Here is a 26,183-nt window from a genome sequence, read left to right on the forward strand (position 1 = left end):
CTTGGCTAAAATATTAGTGATAAAACTCACAAGCATCACCATGTATGTGAGTGTCTCCAAGGAGATAAAGAGACCAGATTTGGTAATATTTCCAAGATGGTAAATTTATGTGGTATGGAAAGCAGATCTGGCTTAAATGGCAAGAGAATGGGCATGAAGTAGTGTTTGAAGCCAGACAGGGGCACAGATAGTGCAACTACATTGGGAGACTCTGTATGGAGCCACAGAAACAAAATGGCAAACTGGAGAGAGGTAGGAATGGATTACCTTTGCAGGCCAGTGATGGCTCCACCTCAGCAGAGAAGAGGGTTTCCTTCAAAAATAGAGGACCAGGTAGAATGGATGTGATCATTAACTTGATGAGGGAAAGTGTTTCATGATGTATGATTTAAGAAATCATCACATTGAACACTTTGAATAACTTACAGTTTTGTCACTTAGACCTCAGCAAAGCTTGGCAGGGGTGGGGCAGTGGAAGACAAGGTAGGTGAGAGTGGACCAGACATTTGGGATGTTGCATAAAACCATACCTTTCTTTCACCTGTCATGCCCTTCATGGACAATTCTGACTGAGAAAAACATGACCATTTTTAAAAGACCAGTTCAAATACTACCTTTTTTATTTTTTAAAAGATTTTATGTATTTATTTGACAGAGAGAGACACAGCGAGAGAGGGAAAATAAGCAGGAGGAGTGGGAGACGGAGAAGCAGGCTTCCCGCTGAGCAGGGAGCCTGATGTGGGGCTCAGTCCTAGGACTCTGGGGTCATGACCTGAGCTGAACGTAGACAATGAATGACCCACCCAGGCGCCCCCAAATACGATCTTTTGCAGGAAGACTCTCCCTATCAACAGAAATTGCTCCCCCCCCCCAGGGACTCTTACTTCAGTTTATCTTGATTCCTTCTATCTAGCATCGCCACACGTGCTGCCTTGCGTGGGTTATTCTGAGTCATGCCTGTTACTCCAGTGTGATTATTAGAAGAGTCCCTGTTCATTCTAAAATATATTGTTTGTCTGATGAAATACAAGGTCACCTCCTTACAGCCCTCATCACTTCTCTCTTGTGTTCTGCTTAGCTGCGTATTGACGTCTGGTGGCTTCTATTGAAAAGTTCATGTGAGCTGAGACCATATCTACTCACCTTCGTATTCCCAGTACAGACCGTAATAATTATTAAATGAATTTAAATAAGGGATTGAAAACTTGGGTGTTGAAGTCAACACTCTTGGACTTTTTGTGTGCCCCACATCCCCTGGTATCGTACCTGCATATACTAGGTGCTTCATAGGTCTGTAAATTTGATCTAACATCCATGCGGTTATACTGTTGCTCGAGTGTGCTGGAGATGACATTAGCACAGACTAGAAGTGAGTCGTCGTAAATCTTCTTTTCTCCCTATTTGCTAACCCATGCACATTTCTCACTGACCCTTTGGGTTGGTCTTAAGGCTGAAAGAAAAAAAAAAATTTTTTTTTAATCCAAGGTGTTGCATCAAGAGTCATATGCTTGAGTGTGTTCTCCTGTAATTGCACATGGGTGACTAAAACAGCCCTGCTTTGTAGAATTCAACCTTTCTCATTACCGGGTCTCAGTTAGAAAAGTTAGGATAAAAATGAATGAAGATCGATGATATTTCAACTGATTGCTACATTGATCTAACAGGACCCTTTATAAACTATTGAATGTTTAGTGTTTTTCGGGGAGTGTTATTTTGGGGAGGTTTCTAGCTGAGATTTCAGCTCTTGTTTTTTATGTTATTTTGGGACTTAAATAAATCTGTTTGAATTTTCTTCTTAAAATGTTTAAGAAGTTATACTTCTTAAAATGTCTAAGAAGTTATACTAGCAGATGTTAAAGGGAATAGGCCTAAACATTTTTTTTTTTTTTGGATTTTTATTTATTTATTTGATAGAGAGAAATCACAAGTAGGCGGAGAGGCAGGCAGAGAGAGGGGACGCTCCCTGCGGAGCAGAGAGTCCAGTGAGGGACTTGATCCCAGGACCCTGAGATCATGACCTGAGCCAAAGGAAGAGATCTAACCCACTGAGCCACCCAGGCACCCAAGGCCTAAACTTTTGACACTGTTCTTTACAAAGTAGCCATTTGGATAACTACTTCAAGTTCCTGATTATGACAGGAAAGTGTCATTATCTGTGAAATCCTGATTTCTAACTTGGAATCTTTTGGTCCATTTTGTAAAGTGTTGGATCTACATCCTCCAACATCTTGTAGGTTAAGGATGCCACAACTCTTTGAAAATATAGAACCATGTGACTACCTATCAGGCATCAACCCAGGGGGTTGAATGCTCACCCCTGTGAATTTGGCCTACATGGAAAACTGGAGTTCCGGGCCCTGCTAAGGCCCTTGAGGAGAGGTCATAAGAGTAAATCCCTTTTGATTCTGCACAACCCCATGCTTGCCAGCATTTCCTGTGACCAATGGAATTCTTTGAAATTCCTTGTTAGTAAATGCTTCTTTGCCAGGTTCTATTAACGGAGCCTTCCTCTTCAGTTTCAAAGAAACCATGGAATCTCGTATGTGGGATTTATTTCTTTTTCCTTCTTTAACCTTAGAGGAAGTTTTCCCAGCCTAGGTGCTATTGATGTTTTTATTGTAATGTAATCAATGTTTTCTTGTGCTGGGCTTTCCTGTGTATTGTAAGATGCTTAGCAGCATTCCTGAACTATAGCCACTAGATTCTAGTAGCACCCCCATCCCAAGCCATGATGACTAAGGATATCGTTAGTGTCAAATGTTTCTAGTGGGAAGGGGATGCAGAATTGGCCTCTGTTGAGAAACGCTGCCTTGGACCCTCTATAGAAACCTTTTGCAGGACATGGAAAAGGCAATGCCCTTAGAACAGCACTTGCCAATCATGCGACTTGCCTGACTAAGACACTGGCTTCTCGGACCCTTAGTTTCTTTGCCTGCAAAGTGGGGACAGTGACATCCATCTTGTAGAGTTGCTGAGATTCCAACCTCACTAGGCACAGAAGCTGCCAGGTGCATAGTTGAGATCCCCATACCTGGTGGTGGTCCCTGTCCTTCTTACTTGGTGAGTCCCAGCTTACTTTTCCAACACTTGTGATGCCAACTTGTGAAACGATGTCTGTCTGTCTTTCTCCCCCTGCAAACAGAGCATGATGAATGTGGCAGTGGGCAGCACAACTGTGATGAGAATGCCATTTGCACCAACACTGTCCAGGGACACAGCTGCACCTGCAAACCGGGCTACGTGGGCAATGGCACCATCTGCAGAGGTAGGCTTGCGGCTAAGGGGGGAGCCAGGAGCAGCTTCCCTGCCTGGGCTCCCGGTACTTATGTGGCAGACTCTTTCTACCATGGTGGTAGCTGAGCCTGGCCAGGGTTCCATTCCTGGTCTGTCATCTGGTGAGGGCACTGTGCATCAGGGAAGAAGAAAAATGCTTTACGTCTACATTTTGGATTGAATGCAGATGGTATGCCTTTGGGTCAGGGACATGGTTCCACAATTGTGTGTGGCTTGGTTTGGCTTTGCCTGTCGGCCTGAATTTGTGAGGGACACTGTAATTGCTGATGTTGGTTTTTGCTCCCTGTGAGCTTTGCTCAGAGGACAGGTGGGAGCTGCCTGTGGCCATACTCGAGGTATGGAGTACCTTGGTTGGAGGCATCAAGTTTCTCTCTGTGTCCTGAGCGATTCAGCAATTCAGAGATAGTTCCTTGGCTGCCATCTGCCTTTAGAATAAAATTAAAATTGCTCCTGATGGCTTCTGAGAACATTCAGAATCTGGTCTCTGGCTCCTCTCAGCTGGTCTTTCTCTTTGCTCTCCCCTTCATTCCTTCTACAACCAACATGTTATTCCCACTTTTTCTCAGACTCGCCAACCTCATTCCTGTCTCAGGGCTGTGTGCTTGCTGTCCCCTCAGCCTGGATGTTTACTTCCTTAAGGTCTCTCCACAAGGGTCCCCTTATCATAGAAGTTTTGGTTGGCCAACCCTCAAATAGCACCTCTATATTTCTTAGCCTTATGCCCTACTCTTCTTTTCCTTCACTAATACGACATGACAGAACATTGTACATTTAAGTCTTTGCTTCTGTATTGTCTGCCTCCCCATGGGGATGGAAGCTCTCTGAGAGCAATTAACTTAGTTTTGCCTCCCTGGTTTGTCCCCAGCAATTAGAACGAAGCTTGGCACATTGTAGGCATTCAGTAAATACATGTTAACTTACTGGATTAACCAAAGAAGAAAGTGACAACATTATATTGAAAAAGGGGCAAAATGTACAAAAAATAGGAAATAATCCTTTGAGTTTGGTATTATTATAATTATCATCCCCATTTTAGAGGTGAGAAAGGTTAAGGAACTTGCCCAAGGACACATAGTATATTTCAGCACTCCTCTGTGGAGATGACATGCTGATGAAGAGAGAGAAATAATGTGCAGTGACCAAGTGACCATATTCATGCACTCGACTGGGGAGAATTTTTAAAAATTGATTTTATTCTCAGTGCGCTAAGTGGGTGACTGTGGGTTCAGCATCTAACTCTTGGTTTTGGCTTGAGGATTTGGCTTGGGATTGAGCGGCAAGTGGGGCTTCATATTCAGCATGGAGCCTGCTTAAGATTCTCTATCTCCCTCTGCCTCTCCGCACTGCTAGTGCGCTCTCCCTCTCTCATCAATAAATCTTTTAAAAATTTGATGTTATGCTCCGTTGCTGAGGTTGGGGTAAACAGAATTGTTTTTTATTTGCTTACATGGCAGTGTAAATTGGTGAAACTTTTAAATGGCAATTTGAGAAAATCAATGTGTAAAGTAATCTGAGGAGTAATGTCAGGATTCTCTCGATTCCATCGATTTTTACCTGCGGAAATGTATTCTAGAAAAGGCACATGTCGTGAGGGAGAGGAATATGCACTATGGTGATGGTTTGCTGCATAGTTTGTATTCACTGAAAGCCAGAAACCGCCAAAATATGTTGGTAGTGGAATGATTTATGTCATATATCATTTCGTGGAATAGAGTACAGAGGTTTAAAACTCGATGTATGTACATACATGTGTGCATGCGCATACATACACTCTGACACATGTTTTCAAGAAAAATAGACCTATAGGACAATACCTATAATATCATCACAAGTCTGATTTATTATTTACAAATACCTATATGCATACTTTTATGTCAATGTGCAGAGACCGGAGACACGCAAACTGTTCATTTTATCATCCATGGGGATGTGTCTGTGCAGCAAAGAACATTGACCTCAATGAATTCAATGTTGTTTGCATCTTTTACAATGGGAATTTACATGAATTTTAAAAGAAGGCTAAGGATACTTCCCAAGTAAAACAAAAAGATATAAATATTAATACAGTTCCATGGATTATCAAACCCACTGCTGGTAGTTGCATGCTAATGTTAGAGTGTGAGCAGCACATAGAGATTTGACTTCAATGCATTTTTTTTTTTCAGAATTATGTTACCTCATAAAGTAATATAAATTACACTAGTTCAGTGAGTCTGTGTTTGCCAAACCCTCGCATACCATTATGATAAGCAGTGGCTTCCCCTTTGTGGAGTTCGAAAGTCTGATTGTAAAAAAATATGAGTTCCAATAACGTTTCTGGTGTCCACAGTCTTGAAAGTAAAGAATCAAGGACAGTAATTTTGTTTCATGTGGTTCTCCCGGTCCCTTGTGTGGCCATCAATAAGATAGGGAGCATCTCATGTTTTATACATGTGGCCTGGCGGGGGCAGTGCGGTGTAGTTGCAGAATGGGACGATGAGTTTACAGAGTCTTAGACAAGGTCTAAGACAAGGAAATCTTAGACAAGATTTTCTTGCTGGTGAGTTGTAACATATATTTTTACATAGTAAAATGGGTTAACATCACCATCTGTGTTTTTCCAACAATGTTATTGCAAAGAAGTCTTAAAAGAGGGTATATGTATCTGTGTTTTTAAAATATCAAATGCTGTAAAATGTAAAAACAGTATCAGCGGTGGTGCAGTGTGTGAGGAGGAGGAGAGGGAGTGGATGATGAGTTGCCTTGAACCTCCGCCTTCTAACCGAAGTACCCAGATTTGTGTCTCCATTTCAGAGCACACTGTGTGCATTTAACTTTTCCAACTGCAACTGAAACATTTACAGAGGGAGTTAGACAAGAATAACTAGACAACTGGAACTGATTTTTTTTTTAAAGGATTTTATTTATTTGAGAAAGAACAAGAGAGAGAAGGAGCAGGAAGGGGGGCAGAGGGAGAGAGAATCTCAGGCAGACTCCCTGTTGAGTGCGAAGGCCAACTGGGTGCTTAGTCCCGTGACCCTGGATCATGGCCTGAGCCCCAGTCAAGAGTGAGGCACTGAACTGACTGAGACACCCAGGTGCCCTGCAAAGATCCTTCTAAGGCAGAGAGAGAGCACGCAAGAGCAGGAGACAGGACACAGGGAGAAACAGGCTCCCCGCTGAGCTGGAAGGTCCCCCACTTCTCCCCAATACTGGACTAGATCCCAGGACCTTGAGTGGAAGACAGCCTCTTAAAGGCAGTGCCCTTGAACTGTTTTGTTTTGTTATGTTTTTTTAAATGTATGAAAGCTCTTCTAGAGGTGGTGATGTTCATGGAATTGACTGCATCTGCATAGAAATAAACACCATTAACAACATGCACAAGCACAGTATGAGGCAGCAAGTTCTCAAACAATACTAATTGGTATGAATTCATTCAGATGAACTCTCTTGGAGGCTGGTTCCCAGGGAAGGTGTTCTTTCTTTCTTTCTTTTGGATTTTTTTTTTTTTTCATATGGGTGGTAAGTACCTGTTCAGCTTCAGCAGTCACAAAATATGTGCAAGCTGGCTTTCTGAGTGTGTTCGCATATGTTACCTCATTAGTTCCCACCGTATCCCTGGGAGGTGGATAGCGTTGTTCTAGCTCACAGGGAAATCTTGAATAAGGCATGGCTTGACCAATTTAACCTGATTAGTGTTACTGTCTTTAGTCCCCTTCCTTTCTGTTTTTTTCTCTCTTTCCTCTTCTTCCTTTCCTCTCTGGATATTCATCATTTAACACTCGTTTGTTTGTTTGTTTTCTTCTAACTAGAGACTGTAAAATCAGCAAGGGAAGAGACAGTACAATGTCAATATATAATTTTTTTAATTTGCTCCTATTTTTGGCAAACAAACTAAATTACTTTTGAATCTATGCAAGAGCTGTTGCTAAAAGTTTCGGGTTAAACGGACAAAACACTGGCAAACTGTTTCAGATCTAATTTGCACAACATGACCTGCGAGTTGGGGTTGTCTGTAGGAATGTTGATCTGCTTTGCCAGTTCTGCACGAACCTGGATCTGAAATTGGTCTCTGGGCAGCTGTCAGGAGGTAAAAGACAGGGCCTTCTCCCTTGTTTGTCCCTTAAGCCTGGATAAGATGTGATGATCCTTGAGAACATTATCTTTTTTATTTTTTTAAGATTTTTTAAAATTTATTTGACACAGAGAGACACAGCTAGAGAAGGAACATAGCAGAGGGAATGGGAGAGGGAGAAGCAGGCCCCCCATGGAGCAGGGAGCCTGATGTGGGACTTGATTCCAGGACTCTGGGATCATGACCTGTGCCAAACACAGACACTTAACGACTGAGCCACCCAGGTGCCCCAAGAACATTCTTATCTTAATGACTGATAATATTGACATTTATCTTTCAAACATAGAGTAAATGTGAATTCTATGTCTGGAGCATAGTTCTGGGCACCAAAAGAGTAAAAGACAAATAAGATAAGGTCGCTGGAGACGTCATCATTTAGTGTGGGGAGAAAGATTTGAACAGATGCTTCCTATCCAATGTAACTATCTACAAAATAGTATTATCTCATGTGAAAGAGGCTTACAAAAAATTATTCAAAATGTCGAGCCATGTGAAAGGCATTATGAGGTGTTGGTTAGGACTCCTTTGGTTGCAAGCAAGAGAAATCTACTGGCAAGCCTGGCTATGAAATTGTCATAGAGCCCAGAGTAAAGGGAGAGTGAGGGAGAAAAAGTAGGAAAAAAGGAAAAGTCTTCTGTTTAAAAGTACTAAAATATGAAACTTTTGCCTTTCTTTTGTAGTGTCTTTCACACCTTATCGAGGTGTTTTTTATTTGCTATTTAAAGTCACTCTCTAGGGTGCCTGAGTAGCTCAGTTGATGAAGTACCTGACTGTTTCTCTCACTCCTTCTATCTCTATCTCTCCCTCAACCCCTCCCCCACAAAATCAGTTAAAAAATAAAGTCATTCCGTCGGCCATGGGGGATGCTCTTGAGGTTAGTGCAAATGCTCGGAGGAGCCTCAGGCCCATTCTTTACTTTGACACACACACACACACACACACACACACACACTCAGCCCACTGACCACAGGGCTCCTCTCTGCCAGTGCAGTGTGACCTGGTGGGGGCAGGGAGGTTGAGCCTGGTAGCTCCCCTTCCCTTGAGCCCTGCACCCCAATCCTCAACAGATGAGAAAGCCAAGAGACCGCAGTCTCCCCACCAATTCCCTGCGTCACCGTGGAATGCACCTGTGTGCTGCTCGCTCAGAGTGAGGCTGACACAGGCATACTTTACCTGGAAAACCCAGCACATGCATCCCCCCACATCCCCGAGCCTTCCTGTGTCTGCACAGGACCCTGATGGAGGCAGAGAGCAGTTGTTGCTGAGTGGCAAAGACAGAGGCTGTGAGGGACCAAGGCTCAGGGGTCTGAAGAAGGGAGAACTGAGAACTCATCCTGGGGTGGGTGGGGGGTAGGGGAGAGGCCAAGGGTGGTGAGCCACACGTGAGCTAGGGCTGCAAAGCCCCAGGGCGTGCTGTGTTATCCCATTAGATTGCATTTTCAAAACCTATTCAAAGATGCAGTTATTAAGAATGTTAAGATGGGGGCACAGAGCTTTAATTCCCAGATGAAGGGTTCTTCTGAGCTGGTTGTATGCTGGTGAAGTTGGACAAGTCTGCTGGCCTTTGCTTTCCGGGGGTGTCCTACAACCTAAGGGCAAAAATGTGGCTGGGGTTTAGGAACACCTTTCTCCAGGAGCTCCAGTGCTGCTAGTACTCGCTCCTGTCTCCTTGCAGCTGCACTGTGGATCTGTCTCCTTCTAGACTGGCTTTGTGTTTTGTCTTTGTTTTGTTAGATCCTCTGTTATAATGTCAGACACTTGGCCTTATCAGGCTACCTGAGATGATCTCTCTGGGACCAGCATATTAACTATTTATAATAATTGTTATGGTTTGAGAAGAGCCTAAAAATGAAGTCTTTTTTCTCCCTCCACCTGCATTCAGAACCGGTTGAGAGACAAATAAATCAAGCAGTGGAAACCCTAACATCAATATGAATACTGGTAAGAATTACACCAGAGAACATGGCTTATGTATTTGACAATAATATTCATGATACGGAACTGCTAAATTAGACCACCACACTTGTTTACCGTGGACCAAGGCAGCCCCTGGAGTGTCTCCCTATAGGGCCTCCTCTGCACACAGGAGGGTACTAGAACCAGCCCAGAGTGGGTGTTTCCTGCGTACCTCCTGATCCCTAGTCCGTAAGTGAGGAAAGAGCTGGGCTTTGCGTGTCCAGGTCCTCTCTCTCTCACTCACCAGCATTCAGGGAAGAACCAGAAGGTGGTTCAAGGGGAAACCTTTCCTAGGGAAATCAGATAGCTAGAAAAGAAGTTCCCTACCCCCCAAATCCACCAGCAGCTTCTATTAAGCAGTGGCAAAATGTTTAAAAAAAAAAAAAGGCAGCAAAATGTTTGTGTGCAGTTTCATCTTCTTACATGAAAGATGTGCAAGGAGCTGTTTTTTTTTTTTTTTTTTAATTTGAATTCTTTAAGCAAAAAATCAGAGCTAAGGAGTTAGCCCCTCGGGCTTTTATTGGCTCCCCATCTCACTCTCCATTCTCTGGCTGCATATCTCTCCAGGTGGGTCTTCTGATCTAGGGTCTGTCCTAAACCTAGTGTGATGCCCTTGCTCAAAGCCCTCCAGCATTTCAGGAGATGGTAATATCACACTCATAGTGTCCCCTCCTGCTTTTTTGATGCTCAGAGAAATATGTTAAACACTGGAGAAGGAAAGGACAGTTATTTTCTAACCATGGGAAGAGGCTGTTTCATGACTTGGTAGGTTATGGCAATCTACCTTCGTTTTTTTCCTATCTTTCAATTCCATGAAGCCCTCTTTGATCTCATTTTGGGTGAGCACTCCTCCTCTGTGCTCCAAGACACTCTCCAAACACTGCTCTAGCCCCATGCTACAGCTGATCGTTTACTTGCCTGCTTTCTGCAGACCTTGACTGCAGATCTAGGTTCAACCAACATTTAGCACAGAGCTAAACATGGTATAGTGCTCAGAAGTTTCCGATGAATGAACACATCAAGATGCCTTTCTGATAGAGCATACACTTGTGTATCGAGAAGATTCTTAGAAGATTCTGTAACAGGTGCCTGGGTGGCCCAGTGGGTTTAAGCCTCTGCCTTCGGCTTAGATCATGATCCGGGGGTCCTGGGATCAAGCCCCACATCGGGCTCCCTGCTTAGTGGAGAGCCTGCTTCCCCGCCTTCTCTCTGCCTGCCTCTCTGCCTACTTGTGATCTCTCTGTCAATTAAATTTAAAAAATCTTAAAAAAAAAAAAAAAAAAAAAGAAGATTCTGTAACAAAGCAAAATCTGCATGGGACACAGAGGCGCTTAAGCCACTCAAGTCTTGCCCCCAGCCAAGGATATCTCTGCTCCCGAAGGTAGATCTGCACATAGCCCTTAGTGTGGAGTCTGCTTTGCTAATGGAATGACAGACCTTCAGAGAAAATCACGCCAGTGGAATTGACTTTGCTGTAGAAGTTCCTGGAACGTAGCTGTGTATTTATTCCAAGGTACCTCAGAATCCTTCTAGCTCTCTGAAGTCACTTATTGTGAGTGTGTTTGCAGGGTGGTGCATTTGGGGAAGTGCTGCTTCCCAGAAATTCTGCTTGATGGGAGGCAGATAAACCTTAGGAGAAAAACCCAGAAAGTCAGTTAACAGAAGGCCAGAGAAGGCTTGGTGTAGACAGAAAGATTAATGTGACAGCACATGCTTAAGATGTAGATGAAATTCTGAGTTAAGTAAGTAATCTAGGGATCTTACCTGTGCAGGGTTGCTTTCAGAGAATCAGAGTCATGAATGGAGCGCAGGATAGGGAGAGGCAGGAGAGAAAAATCCGTTGTTTTAATGCGATACTGCTGAAGATAGTAAAGTTGGTAAACTGCTGGGTTGTGACTCAGAGAAGGTGATGTTTAGGGATTTTGAAGCGAATGCAAGGGGAATGGGAAAGCCTTTGGCAAGAGTGCTCACAGCACTCCAGATGTCATTTTGGAAGCGGCTAATGTAATGAGGAAGAATCCAGAAAGGTCTCAATCTAAAATTCTGCCTTCAGATATACGGACAGAATGTTGGAGAGAATGACAAGAGGCGAGATTGACATTTGGGCCAGGTTTGACACTTTTAGAGGCGGGTCCATTTGTAAGAACACAGTCATAGTGATAAATAGTTAAAGGTGGTGGAATTTTTTTAGGAGTCCACGTCTGATTACAGAGCAATGTCGTCATATTTCAAGGAGGGATTTGAAACTCTACCGTACATGTGATTCATTTATAAAATCAGGAAGCAGGTGGGTTAGAGGATGCTCAGGGTCAACTTTCAACAAGTGTGGACTGCATTTGGAGCAGTGAGGGCTACTTACAATTTTCCACCTAAAGATGATGGTATGGAAGTCTGTCCCTTTGCTAGTTTGGTTAAAGTTTTAGTTTCTCCCCATCCCCCACCCCCAGATCATATTGAAATAATTGGACCAGGTCAGATTACTATAAGAAATGTGACTTTCAGATTTCTTTTAGGACTATTTGATGATTTGACCCTGGATCGTAAATTTAAGAAAGGACTGAAGGTGGGCATGGATGACAAAAATCCCTTTCAGTTGAGTCCGGCCAGTTATAGAAGGTGTTGTTGACACAGGGGTACAAACTTGAATATACCGTGGTAAGAAAGAGTTTATCAGGAGCATGCCGAATCATAATGTCATGCTTAAACAGTCATAAGCCTCAAGAGTGGGCTATAGAATGACATCATTTTCTACTGAAGAAACTAACTTGTATTGAACCAAGTCTACACTTTTCAGCAGGGCACTCAAGACCCAGTGACAGCTTGGCCCCATCTAGATATTTCTAGCTTCATCTTTTACAAAAGCTTTGCCCATTCCCTTACCACTCACACTGAAACTTAACTAAGTATTCTCTGGCCAGGCCCGGCCAGGCAACTCAGGCCCCCTTCCCTCTCTTTGGAATCATTTTTTATACTGGAAAGGCTTTTCCATGCTCTTTTTCCTCCAGTTGAAATCCTGTTACCCTTTTTTTTTTCTTAAAGATTTTATATATTTATTTGAGAGAGAGAGTATGAACAAGGGGGAAGGGCAGAGGGAAAAGAAGAGGCAGACTCCCTGCCGAGCAGGAAGCCTGACACAGGCTCCATCCCAGGACACTGAGATCATGACCCAAGCTGAAGGTAGACGCTTAACCCACTGAGCCACCCAGACATCCCGTTTACCCTTCCTAGTCCCACTCAAATCCCATTTCTCCTTGATCTTTTCAGTCAGTATAAATCATTTCTCCTATCATTTCTGCTTGTATTTAATGCATTATGCCTTGTTAAATTTAGCTGTTTATGTATCAGCCTTTCTCACTGATGGGAGACCTTGTGCTTTCTGGGTGCTCAGTAAATAAATATTAATCCAAAATGGGATTGGCTAGTTCATCTGGCACAAAGCCATTCTGCTCTTGTAGCCTCATGTATTAATTACCCTGAATCTGTATCATCGTCAGATAATCAAAGAAAAATTAAAGTTGTAAATGCTTGAGAAATACCTATTTTAATATTTTAGAAAATCATCAATGGGCTTGTTATTTAAGTTCAAAGACCATTGTACATAGAAAATCCATTTATTCTATTTTATGTTTCATTCCTATTGATCCCAAATACCCCGTTGATACCAAGTGTCCTGTGGATACTGAACATCATCATACCAGAAAGGGTCAAATTTTTTACCCCAATGTAAGAGGCAATGGGGCAGCCCAAGTGTGGTATCTTTTTTGCGTGTTTACATCTTTTTTTTTTTTGCGTCTATTTCAGAGTCTTCTTCAAATGGCTTCTGTTTATACTCATTCACTATTCACTCAGCAGTCCTACCTAGGACTAGGTGTAGAGCTGAGAAGCACTTGTGATGGGAAGTCAAGAGAACATGGGGAACATGACAAATTACTAAACACAGAACTCTGCCTCTCACGTTCCAAGAGACTTCCATAGTTTTTCAGCATGTGCTGTCGAGTAGAACATTGTCTTTTCATAATGTGTCTTGGCTCCCTGGTTGATCAATGGGAAACATTGATGAGTCTCAGATCTGTGTTCCATTGTGTGGCTCCAGACAGCATGGAATCAATTATTTTGATGGTCATATCACTTTGAACCATTGATAAATTTAGGATCACATTGTTTCACAAAAATGGAGTATTTTTCTCCCACTGCCTGATGGAGATTTGGAGTTATCACCATTTTTGTCTCCATTCCTGCAGGTTCAAAATGGACATGAGACAATATGTGAATCATAGTGTTGGCTTTGTCTTGGGCTCCCTGGGACAGTCAGGCCCTCTTCCAGGGCTCTCCTCTCATTCTGTCTTAATTGAAAAGGCAGAAGCTGAAGAGACCATGCTTGCTCAGATCTTTGCTTTCCTGATTGCATACAGATGAAGAGTTGTAGAAGTCCTCTCTTTGCCTGATCCAGAAGGTCTGAGAGAAGAGATGGGTTGTATCATGTTAGAGCCATGGTCTCTGTGGCATATGTGAATCAGTTTGTCACTTGGCAAGGAGATACTTCTCTTTCTAAGGGACATAGCTACTTTCTGTTGGACAGGAGACACAAAGAAACTTAAAACAATCATTCCACTGTCATTCCCTTTTGAGGACTAAAGAAGATAGCATGCTAAGGACTCTCCAGCCTCACTACTCAACCCCCAGAAATGCTCACCTATTTTTTATTTTTTTTTATTTTTTTCTAGATTTTATTTATTTATTTGAGAGAGAGACAGTGAGAGAGAACATGAGTGAAGAGAAGGTCAGAAAGAGTAGCAGACTCCCCATGGAGCTGGGAGCTCGATGTGGGACTCGATCCCAAGACTCCAGGATCATGACCTGAGCCGAAGGCAGTCGTCCAGCCAACTGAGCCACCCAGGCGTCCCATGCTCACCTATTTTAAATGCACTATTACTGGTAGTAAAAGTAGATTGGTAGTCATGTTAACATTTGAATATCAACAGCAGTATTAAGCAGCATTAAAATAACTTCAAACCTTTCTGGCAAACTCACTCTTCTACAAATGCTTACCAACCAGCACTGGTGTTAAATTTAGAAGTGGATGGGTTTGTTATGGTCCTAAAGCAGGGGAGGGCACTTTTTAACACTGATGTAATTCTAAGAGAAAAAAATGTGTCTATGCTTAGAGGAGATCCTTATGCTTAAAGTTTCAATAATGTTTCTTTTGAGAAATGTGATGGGAAGCTGATTGTGTCATAAGTTATCAAGAGGTGTTCTGCTTATCAGCTTGATAAAGAACGGCAAGTGGGCAAAGAAGCTGTTATTTCCATCTTGAAACCAATACAGTGTGTTAGCAAGACTGGGGCAAGGAGGGGACTTGGGTGGCGTATATTGGTTGCGTAGATTGGCTTTACAAGGCGGACTTGATATCACCTTGTCCTAGCCTTGATTATTCTTTTCCTTCAAGTGCATTTCTACTGGGCAAAAAGAGTCTCTTGAATGCACTCGAAGCACTTTCTATCACTTACTAAGTCCATGCTTACCTTTTAAAGTTTACAGACAGTACTGCCTTCCTCTATAGGGAAACATGTTAAACCAGCTTGCATCACACAGGGAGTGGAAATCTGACAAATCTGACACTTAGGCAAGTGCTGATTCTTTGGAGTGCATTTTGAGGTTGTACTTTGGTGAGTTACATAGGTGTTTGTTATCCATAATTGTCACATCTGAAATGACTCATGAGATTAGCAGAGCCATATAAATATATAGCAGTCAATTCTATTTTAAAACAGTCTACTAAACATTGACTTTCTGTTCAGAAGTCAAGATAACATGATCTTTCTTTCGTAAATAACAATTCTCAATGGACCAAGAGATGTTCCCTAATGTTCCTTTAGGCAACATTATTGAAGATAACGTAGTCAATCTCTAAGCCATCTTCTGGGTTATGATGTGTTTGGGAAAGCAGTTATTTGTAAAATATTCAAAGTATTTAACAACTGGTACTATTATAGAATGATGCCAGCTATACTTGACATGCCCAGATCAACTCAGAAGACGTGCAGAGTATTTATTATATGTAGATCCAGAAAACCATAGTACCCAGTCAAGTGCCATATTTTAAGGCAAGGTTAACCTAAATGGAATTGGTCTCTCGATGAGGATTGTGCTGTGTCGTCAGGAGCCCAGGCTGGATACTGCCACTGAGTCTGCCTGGCCCAGATGCTTCTTTACTATTACCTTAGAGATTGCTCTTGACTCAGATTTTTATTAAAGACACAAAGGACAAATGGAAAAACACATACAATGTGCAAATGTCAGCAAACTTTGGGGGTATCTCTAATGTCAGTCCTCCCGCAATGGGATATTGGCAGAATCCAACTTCTACTGGCCAGTAGAATGTGGTGGTTCACAGTTGTGTGTTTTGTATTTCTGCCTCATTCCATCCCAACACAGTGATGCGTTTCTTCATCTCAGCCTCATGCATACTAGAATAAAGCCAGTATGCCCATGGCCGAGTGCCTCAGCTCTGTTGGTAATTGCTCATGGCTTACTCCTTAACATACAGTTCTTCTCCAGCTTGGCCACACTGAATTCACTGTCTGTTTTTATCACATTTCCTTCATCTTTTCATTTATACCTAGATGTGTATTTGCCAGAGAATCTGGTTTACGTAGTGTCCTGGGTTAACTGAACCAGTTTCGTGACCTCTTGCTACCACTTGCCTATTTGTTATTAGACATAATGAATTCGCCTTTCAAGTGTCTTCTCACTTCTTTGCTCCGAAAAGGGGAAACTGTAGTGCGAACTAGCTAACATACACGAGATTACTTAATGTAAGGCAAGGAAGCAGTGGTACCTGCTATGATAGAAAAGATCCAAAGTTTCAGTAGATCCAAAACAAATTCTTATTTTCCCCATCGTTGTTCACAGAGTGGGTGACAAGTGGGACTGTTGTTCCATAGGTAGGTCAGGAACCCAACTCACCTTCCATCTTGTGGTTGCAACCTCTTCCTGGTTTTCAGAGTCCTCATCCTTCCATCAGCTGATGGGGAAAAAGAGGTCATGCAGGGAAGGTATTCATGGACCAGACCTGAAAGTGCCACCTATCACTTTGGCTTACAAGCCACTGGGCAGAACTCCATCCATGGCCATACCCAATTGAGCAGAACCTCTGTGTGCCTGGGAAGGGGGAGGACACAGCTGTCAGTGAGCACCAGCGGTCTCTGCTGTACTGTTGCAAATAAAATTCTAAGTGAATAGAAGTGGCTGCATTATTATTTGTGGAAAATGAACCTCAGGGCAGTTACGAAATGGAATCTGGCTGATGCACTGTGAAGATCACTTGCAGGCCTTCAAGTAAGAAAGGCTGGGAGTACCCAGGGTTTAAAACTTTTTCCAGTTGAGTGAATGCATTCTTTCCAACTGTGTCATCACCACTTCTGTCTGGCTTCAATCAAATTAGACAGTTCACTTTTTGTCCAAGCTTTCTGATCTTGCCAGTTTTAAGAAAAATTGAGAAACTGCTTTATGGGTCACTTGAAAGCAGTGCAAAGAACTCAGAATCATTAAGTGTCTCTGGAGTCGAACTGCCAGTGACATAGTAAAGTAACTCTCCTCCTGAGCTCTGGACCTCTCATAATTCTACAACTTAAATAACTGATTCCTTCACATTATTGTGACAATTCTCTTCATCTTGTTCATTCCAAAATTGGTAAGTTTTCCACTTTTAATTGTAAGACAGAAATCATGTGTCTGTTCTCTTGCACTGTGTCTTTTACTCCTTTGTGGGTAATACCATTTTTTTTTTCAGTGTGGCACATCCTGAAAGACACTGGGCAGGAATAAGGCAAAAATTCAAGTATTTATTCAAATCTAGCTTATGCTTTTAGGTTTGTGGTAGGAATAAGGTCTTTTCTTATAGGTTGAATACTAAAATTGCATAAAATGGTTATTTAGCTTGTATAAGTACCCACATAGATGACAAAGGAATTCTAGATAGCCCTCTAAAACATAGCCTATTTTTCGAGCTGTGCCTAGACAAGATTGGGAAATAGTTTGCTTTCAGTCTTCTAGACTATTAAAAGCTGATTTGTGGAGTTTTACATAGATAAGGATATTGAATTTTGGTATATTCACTTCCAGTATCTCTTTGAAGACTATATTAAGGAGAAGAAAACCAAACTGCAATAAATGTCTTCGGAGAGGATTTGCTTTACGTTTAACAAAACAAAGCGCAAAACATACATATTCACAGATGTGTGTTCTAAAATCAGTAGATGTTTTGGCTCTAGAATAGCATTGTCCAGTGGAAATGTGACATAAAACACACACATTACTTTAAATTTCTAAAAGTTGCCTTAACAAAGGAAAGAAAAAAGAGGTTTGACACCCCTCAGATCAGAGATTTCAAGTGGTCAGCAATCACCTATGGCTAGTGGCTACACCAGCAGCTAAAAACCTTCAGGGTAGGTTACAATTAATAAGAAATTACTATAGGGGAAATCTCTGGAGAGGCAACATGGCATCCTTAAAGCAGGAAATAGCCTTTTCCATGATTTTGTTCTACTGAAAGCCAGTTCTGACTTTCAGTTGATTGTAAAACTACAGTGTTTATTAAGCGGACAGATGGCTGGAATCCATATACCGGGGCTTGCAAATATCTAATTCCTTCTACAGTATGTCATTTCCTGTCTCAAGATGGAATTTCACCATAAAGTCAGGTATTAAATAGAAATGGTTAACATTCATCAAAGCTCAAATGATACTAAAATAAAAGAGTAGAAAAAGAAAACAAGTCTATAGCATTTACCTTTGTTGCACCTCAAGATCAATTTTATATTCAAAACAGTTCATAAAAGAGCAGACATAATGCTTTTCCTAACGATATGCTCACTGTGATGATGATACTTACCAGCTTTAAATAGTGACATGCTCTGCAGTCTCTTCTTAAAACTATTAGCCAGAGAAAAGCTATGCAAGTCACAAGGGTAGGGAAGCATGACAATTTGTGGATGATTTTCTGATATGCTTAAACATGTCACTTAGTGGGATCACACTTGAATGCCAAATTTACAGAGAAGATAGCCTCATTATTTTAGACCCAGCTGATTGGGAATAGTATTACTGAAATTAGCAAGAGGAAGTTCCAGACTTTGTAAGGGACTTCAGAATCCAAAACTCAGAATGAAATTCTGACACATACTGTGTCATCTAGGGCAACATCTCTTAATTTCTCCAACTTTGATTGCTTGCCTAAGGAATATGGAGGGTGTGACACAGTAGGTATTACCATCCCTGTCTTTTCCATTCTGGCTGCTTTCCAGTCCACCCAGCACACAGTCAGAAGCTGAGCGATTTTACATGGTTGACCTGCAGGCAGGATGGCAGAGTGGTAAAGAGCATAGCTTCTGTAGCTGGACTGCTTGGTTGGAAGCCCGGCTCTACTATGTGCCATCCTGAGGTAGTCATCTAACCAATATGTGCCTCACTTTTACAATTAGAGATAATAATTGTATCTACTTTCAGGGGCTGTTTGTATGGTTAGATGAGGTGTAAGTGCTTAGAGAAGTGCCTGGCATGCAGTGAGTACTACTGAGTATCTATCTATCTGTCTATCCAGTGAGTCTGTGCTGAAGATTGTTTTGCGTATCTACTTGACCTTCAGGGTGGGACTTGAACTTCTTAGAATGGTATGCTGGCCTTTCTGGATCTAGTTCCCACCTACTTCTCATTTCCTGCCACGTCCACTGTGATAAAATATATACTTGCATCAAACTACTTATAGTTGTCTTGCTGTTAAGTTAGCTTAATGGTCAAGTATATGGATTTTTGGATTCAATCTGCTATATTTAGAACTGGTCTCCAGCACGTTGCAATTCTCATGAGCATGAAGTCTGAGCATGAAAGTTGCTCAGACTTCTCTGACTTGAGGGTTAAAGAGCTTGTACATTAGGGTGGCTGGGTGGCTCAGTGGGTTAAAGCCTCTGCCTTCAGCTCAGGTCATGATCCCAGGACCCTGGAATTGAGCCCCACATAGGGCTTTCTGCTCAGCAGGGGGTCTGCTTCTTCCTCTCTCTGCCTACTTGTGATCTCTGTCTGTCAAAAAAAGGTAAGATCTTGTACATAGTATGTTCTCAGTTGTTCTGTCCTCATTTGAATGAAATATCTTTTCCCTTCATTTTTTCTTGGCTTTTGCTTATCCATCAAAATGAAGTGAAATTTTTAGCTCTTTCAGGCAATCTACCCTTGCCCCTGCTTTGGGTCCCCTGCCTACCGCTCTGAGTCCTGCTATTATCACGTTGACTGTAACTGCTAATTTACTTAATCCATTTCCCTCACGGTCTGGGAAAGCAGACAGGATGTCCTTGTTATCTTTGTGTCCTTAAAATGTAAGATGTAGGCATTATTTAATAAATATTTGTTGAGGAAAATAACCAATAAAATAGTTGTGAGGTTTAAGTGAAATAACCTATGTTGAGTATTTGACACATAGTAGGAACTAATGGCCTTTCCCTTAAGATTCACCTTCAAGGTATTTAAGTCATGTGTGAAATGGGTGTTCTACTTTTCTGAGAAAACTAAGAAAATCAATAAATGAGGGTCTTGCTCGAAGCACTAGTATTCTACATTTGGTTTCTGTTTAGATGTGCCTTTGGTCAGCAGATTAGTGAATGGTTTATCCAGATTCAAGTAATTCCATCTCATATATACTGTGTTTTCTCTTACTCCAAGAATGTTGGTAATACTATCAAAAGATATGACCACCTATCCCCAAGCCCACCCCTATGACAGTAGGAACACCTAGCATTTTTGCGATACCTGTGAGCCACGCATTTGCTAAGAGCCTGATGACAAATATCTCTTACAGTTATACTAGTGCTCAATGAAGAAGGTCCAATTATGTCCCCATTATGATTGAGGCAATTAGCTATATAGTCTTAGGCAGTGAGAAAGGGTTTTATGGAACCATGGATTGAGTTGTCATGTGTGTGGTTATGAGCTTGGAGAATGCAAGCACCGTCCATGAAATGTACATCATGTGGGAATAGTACATTTCTCTGGAGAGAGTGATAAGGGAAGTGGATTTTGGGGACATGAACAAAAAATCCTGATCATAGCTGGCTAATGGAGGAAACATTCTCTGTAGAGGATAAGGATTTAGGGAAAATTGTTTCCCATCAGCAGAAATTCCAAAAGTCATAGCCAGGATTTGTGGGAGAAAAGAAGCTGCAGAACCGACATAGAGCTTGAACGGAGATGGATACAGGGAAAGATCGTGTTTTTGGAGTGTTCATCGATGGAGCCTGGTTAGATTCATCTTAATATCCCAGTGGTGGTTCCTGGGGTTCCTGGGGTTCAGGAGAATCATCGATGCAGAAACTAGTTTATGGAAGTGACAGAAAATGAGGACAGCCGGAATAGGAAATTGAACTCCTGTTGTTGTTGCTACCCAGCATTCTTTTACCTGTTGATAACCATTCCTCACTTTCTTTCTAGAAGCTACCTCCCCTTGCTTTCAGTCCATATGACCTTAGCATTGGACCCCTTCCTCTTTCTTTGAGACACTTAGAGCAGTGCGTTTTCCTGGCCACAGGGATTAGTTGAAGGTTTGACAGGTCACTTACGCAGATCAATTACTCACAAGCCAGCCCCCGCCAAAACACACAGCAGCCCTGCCTCTGAGTATATTATCTCACTGTTCTAGCAGGGGAGGAATCTGGAAGGATATGACCAGGAACAGTTGTGGTCATTTGGGAACCTTGGGGAGAAGCTGTCTTCGAATGAAGCCAACACAGAATTGTGTGGGGAGGCAAAGTTGTCCTCAATCCAGAAATACTGTTGGAACTTCTGCACCCAGCCACACCTGAAGTAGGACCACCCCTAGTTTTGATTAATCTTAATTTAGTTGTTTCTTTTTCTGTCATTTTCTGACAAAGTGCTAACTTCTGGTATGCTAACTTGTATTCTCTGTGAAGGAAAGCAGTATGAATTATTAATATTCCAATGGGAAAAATCTTTGTATTTATTATCTTTTCCTTTTTTTTTTTCCCCCCCTTAAAGTAGGCTCCAAGCCCAGCATGGAGCCCTGTGTGGAACTTGAACTCAGGACCCTGAGATCAAGACCTGAGCTAAGATCCAGTCAGACACATAACTGACTGAGCCACCCAGGTGCCCCAAGTCTTTGTTATTTCTATGAGAATAAGATATATTTATATTAAATATTATATGAATCAGGGTTGTCAGGATTCTAATTATTAAGTCAGAGGGAGTGCTATATTTTAAATGGAAGAATAATTAGCAGATTTGACTATAGGCTTGTACATTTTTCCCCCCTCAGGCATGACTGAATTATCAACCTCAGTATTTTTAAATGAATTTTTTCTTACTCACCAAAAATGTTCATTATTATATAAACACACATGTGGGGCATTATAGATGGTTTTCTCTTCTCCGCTCTACTCTGGAGCCTTTCAGTTCAGGTCAATAAAACAGTCACCACTTTGTACCATTCACACCATTTTCAGAACCTGCAGGGTTCTTTCTTGCCCCTGGCTTTTGGAGTTAAAAATATCATTTCCCTCTTCTTTAGCTTGCTACTGTTTTGATTCCTTATCAACTGCCAGCTGGATTTGAAAGCCTGTAGCCTCATCACCCGGACTGGGAGGGGAAAGTTGTCATACTTTGTCTCTGGCTGATATGAATTAAAGCACCAATAAACTCCAAAGAGATGCCCTTTGGGTAAGAGTAAACCAATGACTCTCATTCAGATCATTCCATAAGTTATATTATCTTGAACAAAACACTCTGCTTTTGATATTGCAGTTTATGAATATGGGGGAGAAAGAAGTAAAAACAGTAACTCCTAATCTTTTATATCATGATATGCATTGAGGTGATAACATGTGATAGGCACGGGAGTATAAATAGATGAGGTGGCTCTTTGCTGAGGATCACCTGGCTGGGCTGAGGGGAGCATCGATTGGCAGCACACAGTATCCTCTCTTTGGTGCTCTGATCAAAAAGCTCCAAGATTCGCAAACTTTATGGGCTGCATTGGGATCCTAGCCTGGCCACTAACCCACACTATATTCTTGGGCCATTCTCCTTTCCTTTTTGGTCCTCAGTTAAGTGCATCCTTAACTGAAGAATGTGAGGTCTGGTCCAGATGTAAATGTCTACATATTTGGAGCATTAATGGGCCTAATGAATGGAGGTTTAGGAGATGCACTGAGGCATTAAGCATGAAAACACCAGAAAGAAGATCTTTATTTAGATCTGTTTAATTACTGCTGAGCATACTTAAAAAAAAAAAAACAAAACCCTCATTATTTCAGATATCTGTAATGCAGTATATGATGGAGAGTGTTAGGGTCTAGGTCATGCACAGAGGATACCCATAGAATTTCTGAACTAAAAGGAGGAGCTGAGATAATTCACCAAATACAAAAGAAGAGTCTCTTAAAATCGTCAGAGTATATTTACATAAGGCATCTTGCAAATATACAATGGAGAATGCTTTGAGCCAACTTGCAGGTGTCCTTTGGTAGCATGAACAGAAAGCATACAAATGTATAATCTATACATGATTAATGAACCTACTTTTCCTTAGCCAAGTCTTTAGCTTATAGAATTAGAGACGTTTCAGTACGAATGACCTATTAGCACCAGCGGGAGCAGAGACTGACAACTTTGATAGGACAGGGCAGCAGTAAATCTACCCACTAGGGGGAACTGGGGGCAGACGATCAGAGGGTAAGGAAATAAAAAAACTCCCAGTGCTACCAGCCGATGTCTGTTCTGGTATGCAGAGAGCCAACAATTAGCCATCACAATCTAGACCAACTTTTGGCTGTGGTGTGAGGGAGTGCTATGGTCTGAATGTTCATGTCCGCCTCAAGTTTATATGTTGGCGTCATACACACCAATGGTGATGGCATTAGGATGGAGCCCTTATGAACAGGATTAATGCCTTATAAAAGAGGCTCCAGAAATATCCCCAGCCGCTTCCACCCTGTGAGGGACACAGGCTCTGAATCAGAAAGGGTAGGACCACACAGCACCTGATTCTAGTATTTGCAAATCTCCGGAACAACGGGAAGTAAATGTTGTTGTTTCTAAGTCACACAGTCTGTGGTATGTTTCAGTGGTAGCCTGAATGGGCTAAGACAGGGAAATTCCAGGGGATGGGATGGATCCCAAGTAGATTTTTGGCTTTAGGATGGCCTTTTTTGGGTATTTGGTTTCTAGGCACTAGGATGTTGTTCAGAAACAAGTTCAAGGATAAGGTTTCCATTTATTAGAGGATCAACGATAAGCACAGGACTTGGGAACATGTCTGTGTTTACTGAATGCACGTGGACATGAAAGTGCTAATGAATATATATAGTCTATTTAAGTATAAGGCTCTGTCCAGATGTTTACACACATACACTTCCCTTTAATCCTTATCAAATCCCCAGAAGACATATATTATCCTTTTTACAAATAAGACAGCAGAGACCTAGGTTACAACTTAATCACACTGTTAGCAAATGGCAAAACTAGGATTTGAACCCAGCTCTAGCTGATTTCCAAGCCTAATCTCTTTTCTTTGGTATGTAAAAGGCCTTACATACAGGAGTCTTCAGAATGTGGGCCCCAGAGGAAACACTGAATACGATCTGTGGCATCCAATCATTTTTACGCGCTTAATACTGATCTGGAGGACCCATATGCCTTCTGCCTTAGGTTGAGGTTGATCTGTGGAGTAAGAGGGGGAGGTAAGTTTGTGACCCACTTATCCCTGACATATCCTCTAACCAGACATCAATTTTTTTTTTTTCCCCAAATCGGATGCCACCAAGGGAACCTTATCAATTTGAAAACTTGGTGGCATGTTACATATTTTAGGGTATCAGACTGCACCTCAAAATGTACTCAGGTATATGTTGATATCCCATATTAAAGTTATTCAAAAGTAGTCAGCTGCTGCTTCTGTAGTTAGTGGACTATTAGGAATTAATCTGAAATGGAGCTTAAATAGAAGCTTCTCATTTCTTGAAAAAATAGATACAGTTTGGGATTTGAATTTTATATGTTCAGGCTGCCAGTAGAGCTAGCAAGAGAAGGGAAACACTTGAAATAAGTCAGAGGGTAGGAAGAACGATATGAAAGCCTTGACTTTTGGATGTTCATCTTTTTGAAGGCAGCGATCGATCACTTAAATGTAGTTTTGTGTTCCACGGCCCCTCAGCACCTACCTCTTGATCAGTAATTTCACCAACTGAATAGTTCCTGAACTTGGAGTGTGCAGCTGCTGCGAGGTAGAATATCCTAGTCTGTGCTCAGAAGTATTGACATCTGAGTAAATTTATAAAAATCACATCATTTTAGATGCGCCTACGTGGCTCTGTCGGTTAAGCCTCTGTCTCCTGACCTCAGCTCAGATCATGGTCTCAGGGTGGTAAGATCAAGCCCCAGATGGGGCTCCACGCTCAGCGAGGAGTCTGTTCCCCTCTCCCACGACCCCTCCCCACCGCTTGCACGTTTTGCTGTCTCTCTAAAATAAATAAATCCTTTTTAAAAAGACTACATTTTAAGTAAACATCTCTTTGGGTCAGGATTAATCTAGAAATGGTATGAGATACTCACAGATGGATAATCAAGGGATTTTAGAGCTGGGAGCACCCATAGGGATTTTTTTCCTTCTATTTCTAGGTCGGGATATCCTGGGGAAAGAACTTGCTTATGTCTTAACAGAATGAGGCTACAAAGCCAAGTTTTTAATTCTGGGAAAACTTTTTATTATTCTGTGATATCTTTTTAGACTTTGTTTCACAATTATTTCAGTATACAACCATAAACACACACACACACACACACACTTATACACATACATACAGCTATAGGGATAGAGTTGATAACCATGATTTGCGTAGCAATTTGCCTATTATCAAAGTAATTTTCACTCTGCTATTTCCCAAATAATCCTTGAGGGAGATACTATCTTAGAGCCTGCTTTATAGATGATGGAACTGAGTTTAAACAGGGAAGTAACTTGCTCAAGGCCACACAACAAAGACACACCAGAGGTCAGACTTCAAGGCCGATTCTTTGAATACAGAATATACTTTTCTTCCGACATTTGATCATAAAGGTGACTATGTAGTGTAACACTTGCTTGGTGACATTTTTTGAGAGTGACAGAAGGAAATTATTAATGATTTCACTGGTAAGATAGTACCCTTTTAGACAAACTGTGATAGAACATGTATGTAGTCATCGTATAGTTCACCTTCTACTACTTGGTCATCCAAGAATAAGTCCCATTAAAATCGGCATGTAATGCTCAAAACAAAAATCTTGGGTTTAGTTTGGGGATTAGAGGCCTGGGAAGGTGTCAACAAGTTATTTTTAAGCTAACAAATGAGGATAACTAGACAGGGGTCCGAGGTTTGCAGAGGGAGGTGGCGTGGGGGCAAAGAGAAAGATGTCTGTGTAAAGGGAACACTGGGGACCGCTTGCAAGAAAGAGCAGAATGTGTGTGGAGCAACTCCCCCCTTCGTATGCTTGGTTGTTCAACTACCAAAGTTGCACGAGAATTGTAGGCCACAGGTCTATGCCAAGAATTTTTCATAGCATTAGGCAATGAAAGTGATAAATGTGTCTCTGTGAAGTCAGCCTGTGTTAAGTATAAGCCTAATTGCCAGACTAAATGGAACACTCATAATGGTATCTGGAGAAAATGTAACAATGGAGAAAAAAAAAGCCATTTCCTTGCTACCCAAGGAATTACATTATGGAAATTGCACCATCAGAATGAATTAATAGCTGGCTTAAAAAAATTTAGTGCCCAGCA

The 26,183-nt window shown here is 41.7% G+C and overlaps 1 protein-coding gene across 2 annotated transcripts in view; it reads left to right on the top strand.

Moving 5' to 3' along the window:
• The window catches only part of NELL1 (neural EGFL like 1), an 847,777-nt gene that overhangs the window by 500,393 nt on the left and 321,201 nt on the right, over positions 1 to 26,183 (top strand). For both annotated transcript variants that reach the window (XM_059138327.1, XM_059138338.1), the window contains exon 14: positions 3,143 to 3,265. In XM_059138327.1, the coding sequence (XP_058994310.1) occupies positions 3,143 to 3,265 (123 nt within the window). The remainder of the gene's footprint in view (positions 1 to 3,142; positions 3,266 to 26,183) is intronic.

Source organism: Mustela lutreola, chromosome 1 (genome assembly GCF_030435805.1).
Source record: "Mustela lutreola isolate mMusLut2 chromosome 1, mMusLut2.pri, whole genome shotgun sequence".
NCBI classification, from domain to species: domain Eukaryota; kingdom Metazoa; phylum Chordata; class Mammalia; order Carnivora; family Mustelidae; genus Mustela; species Mustela lutreola.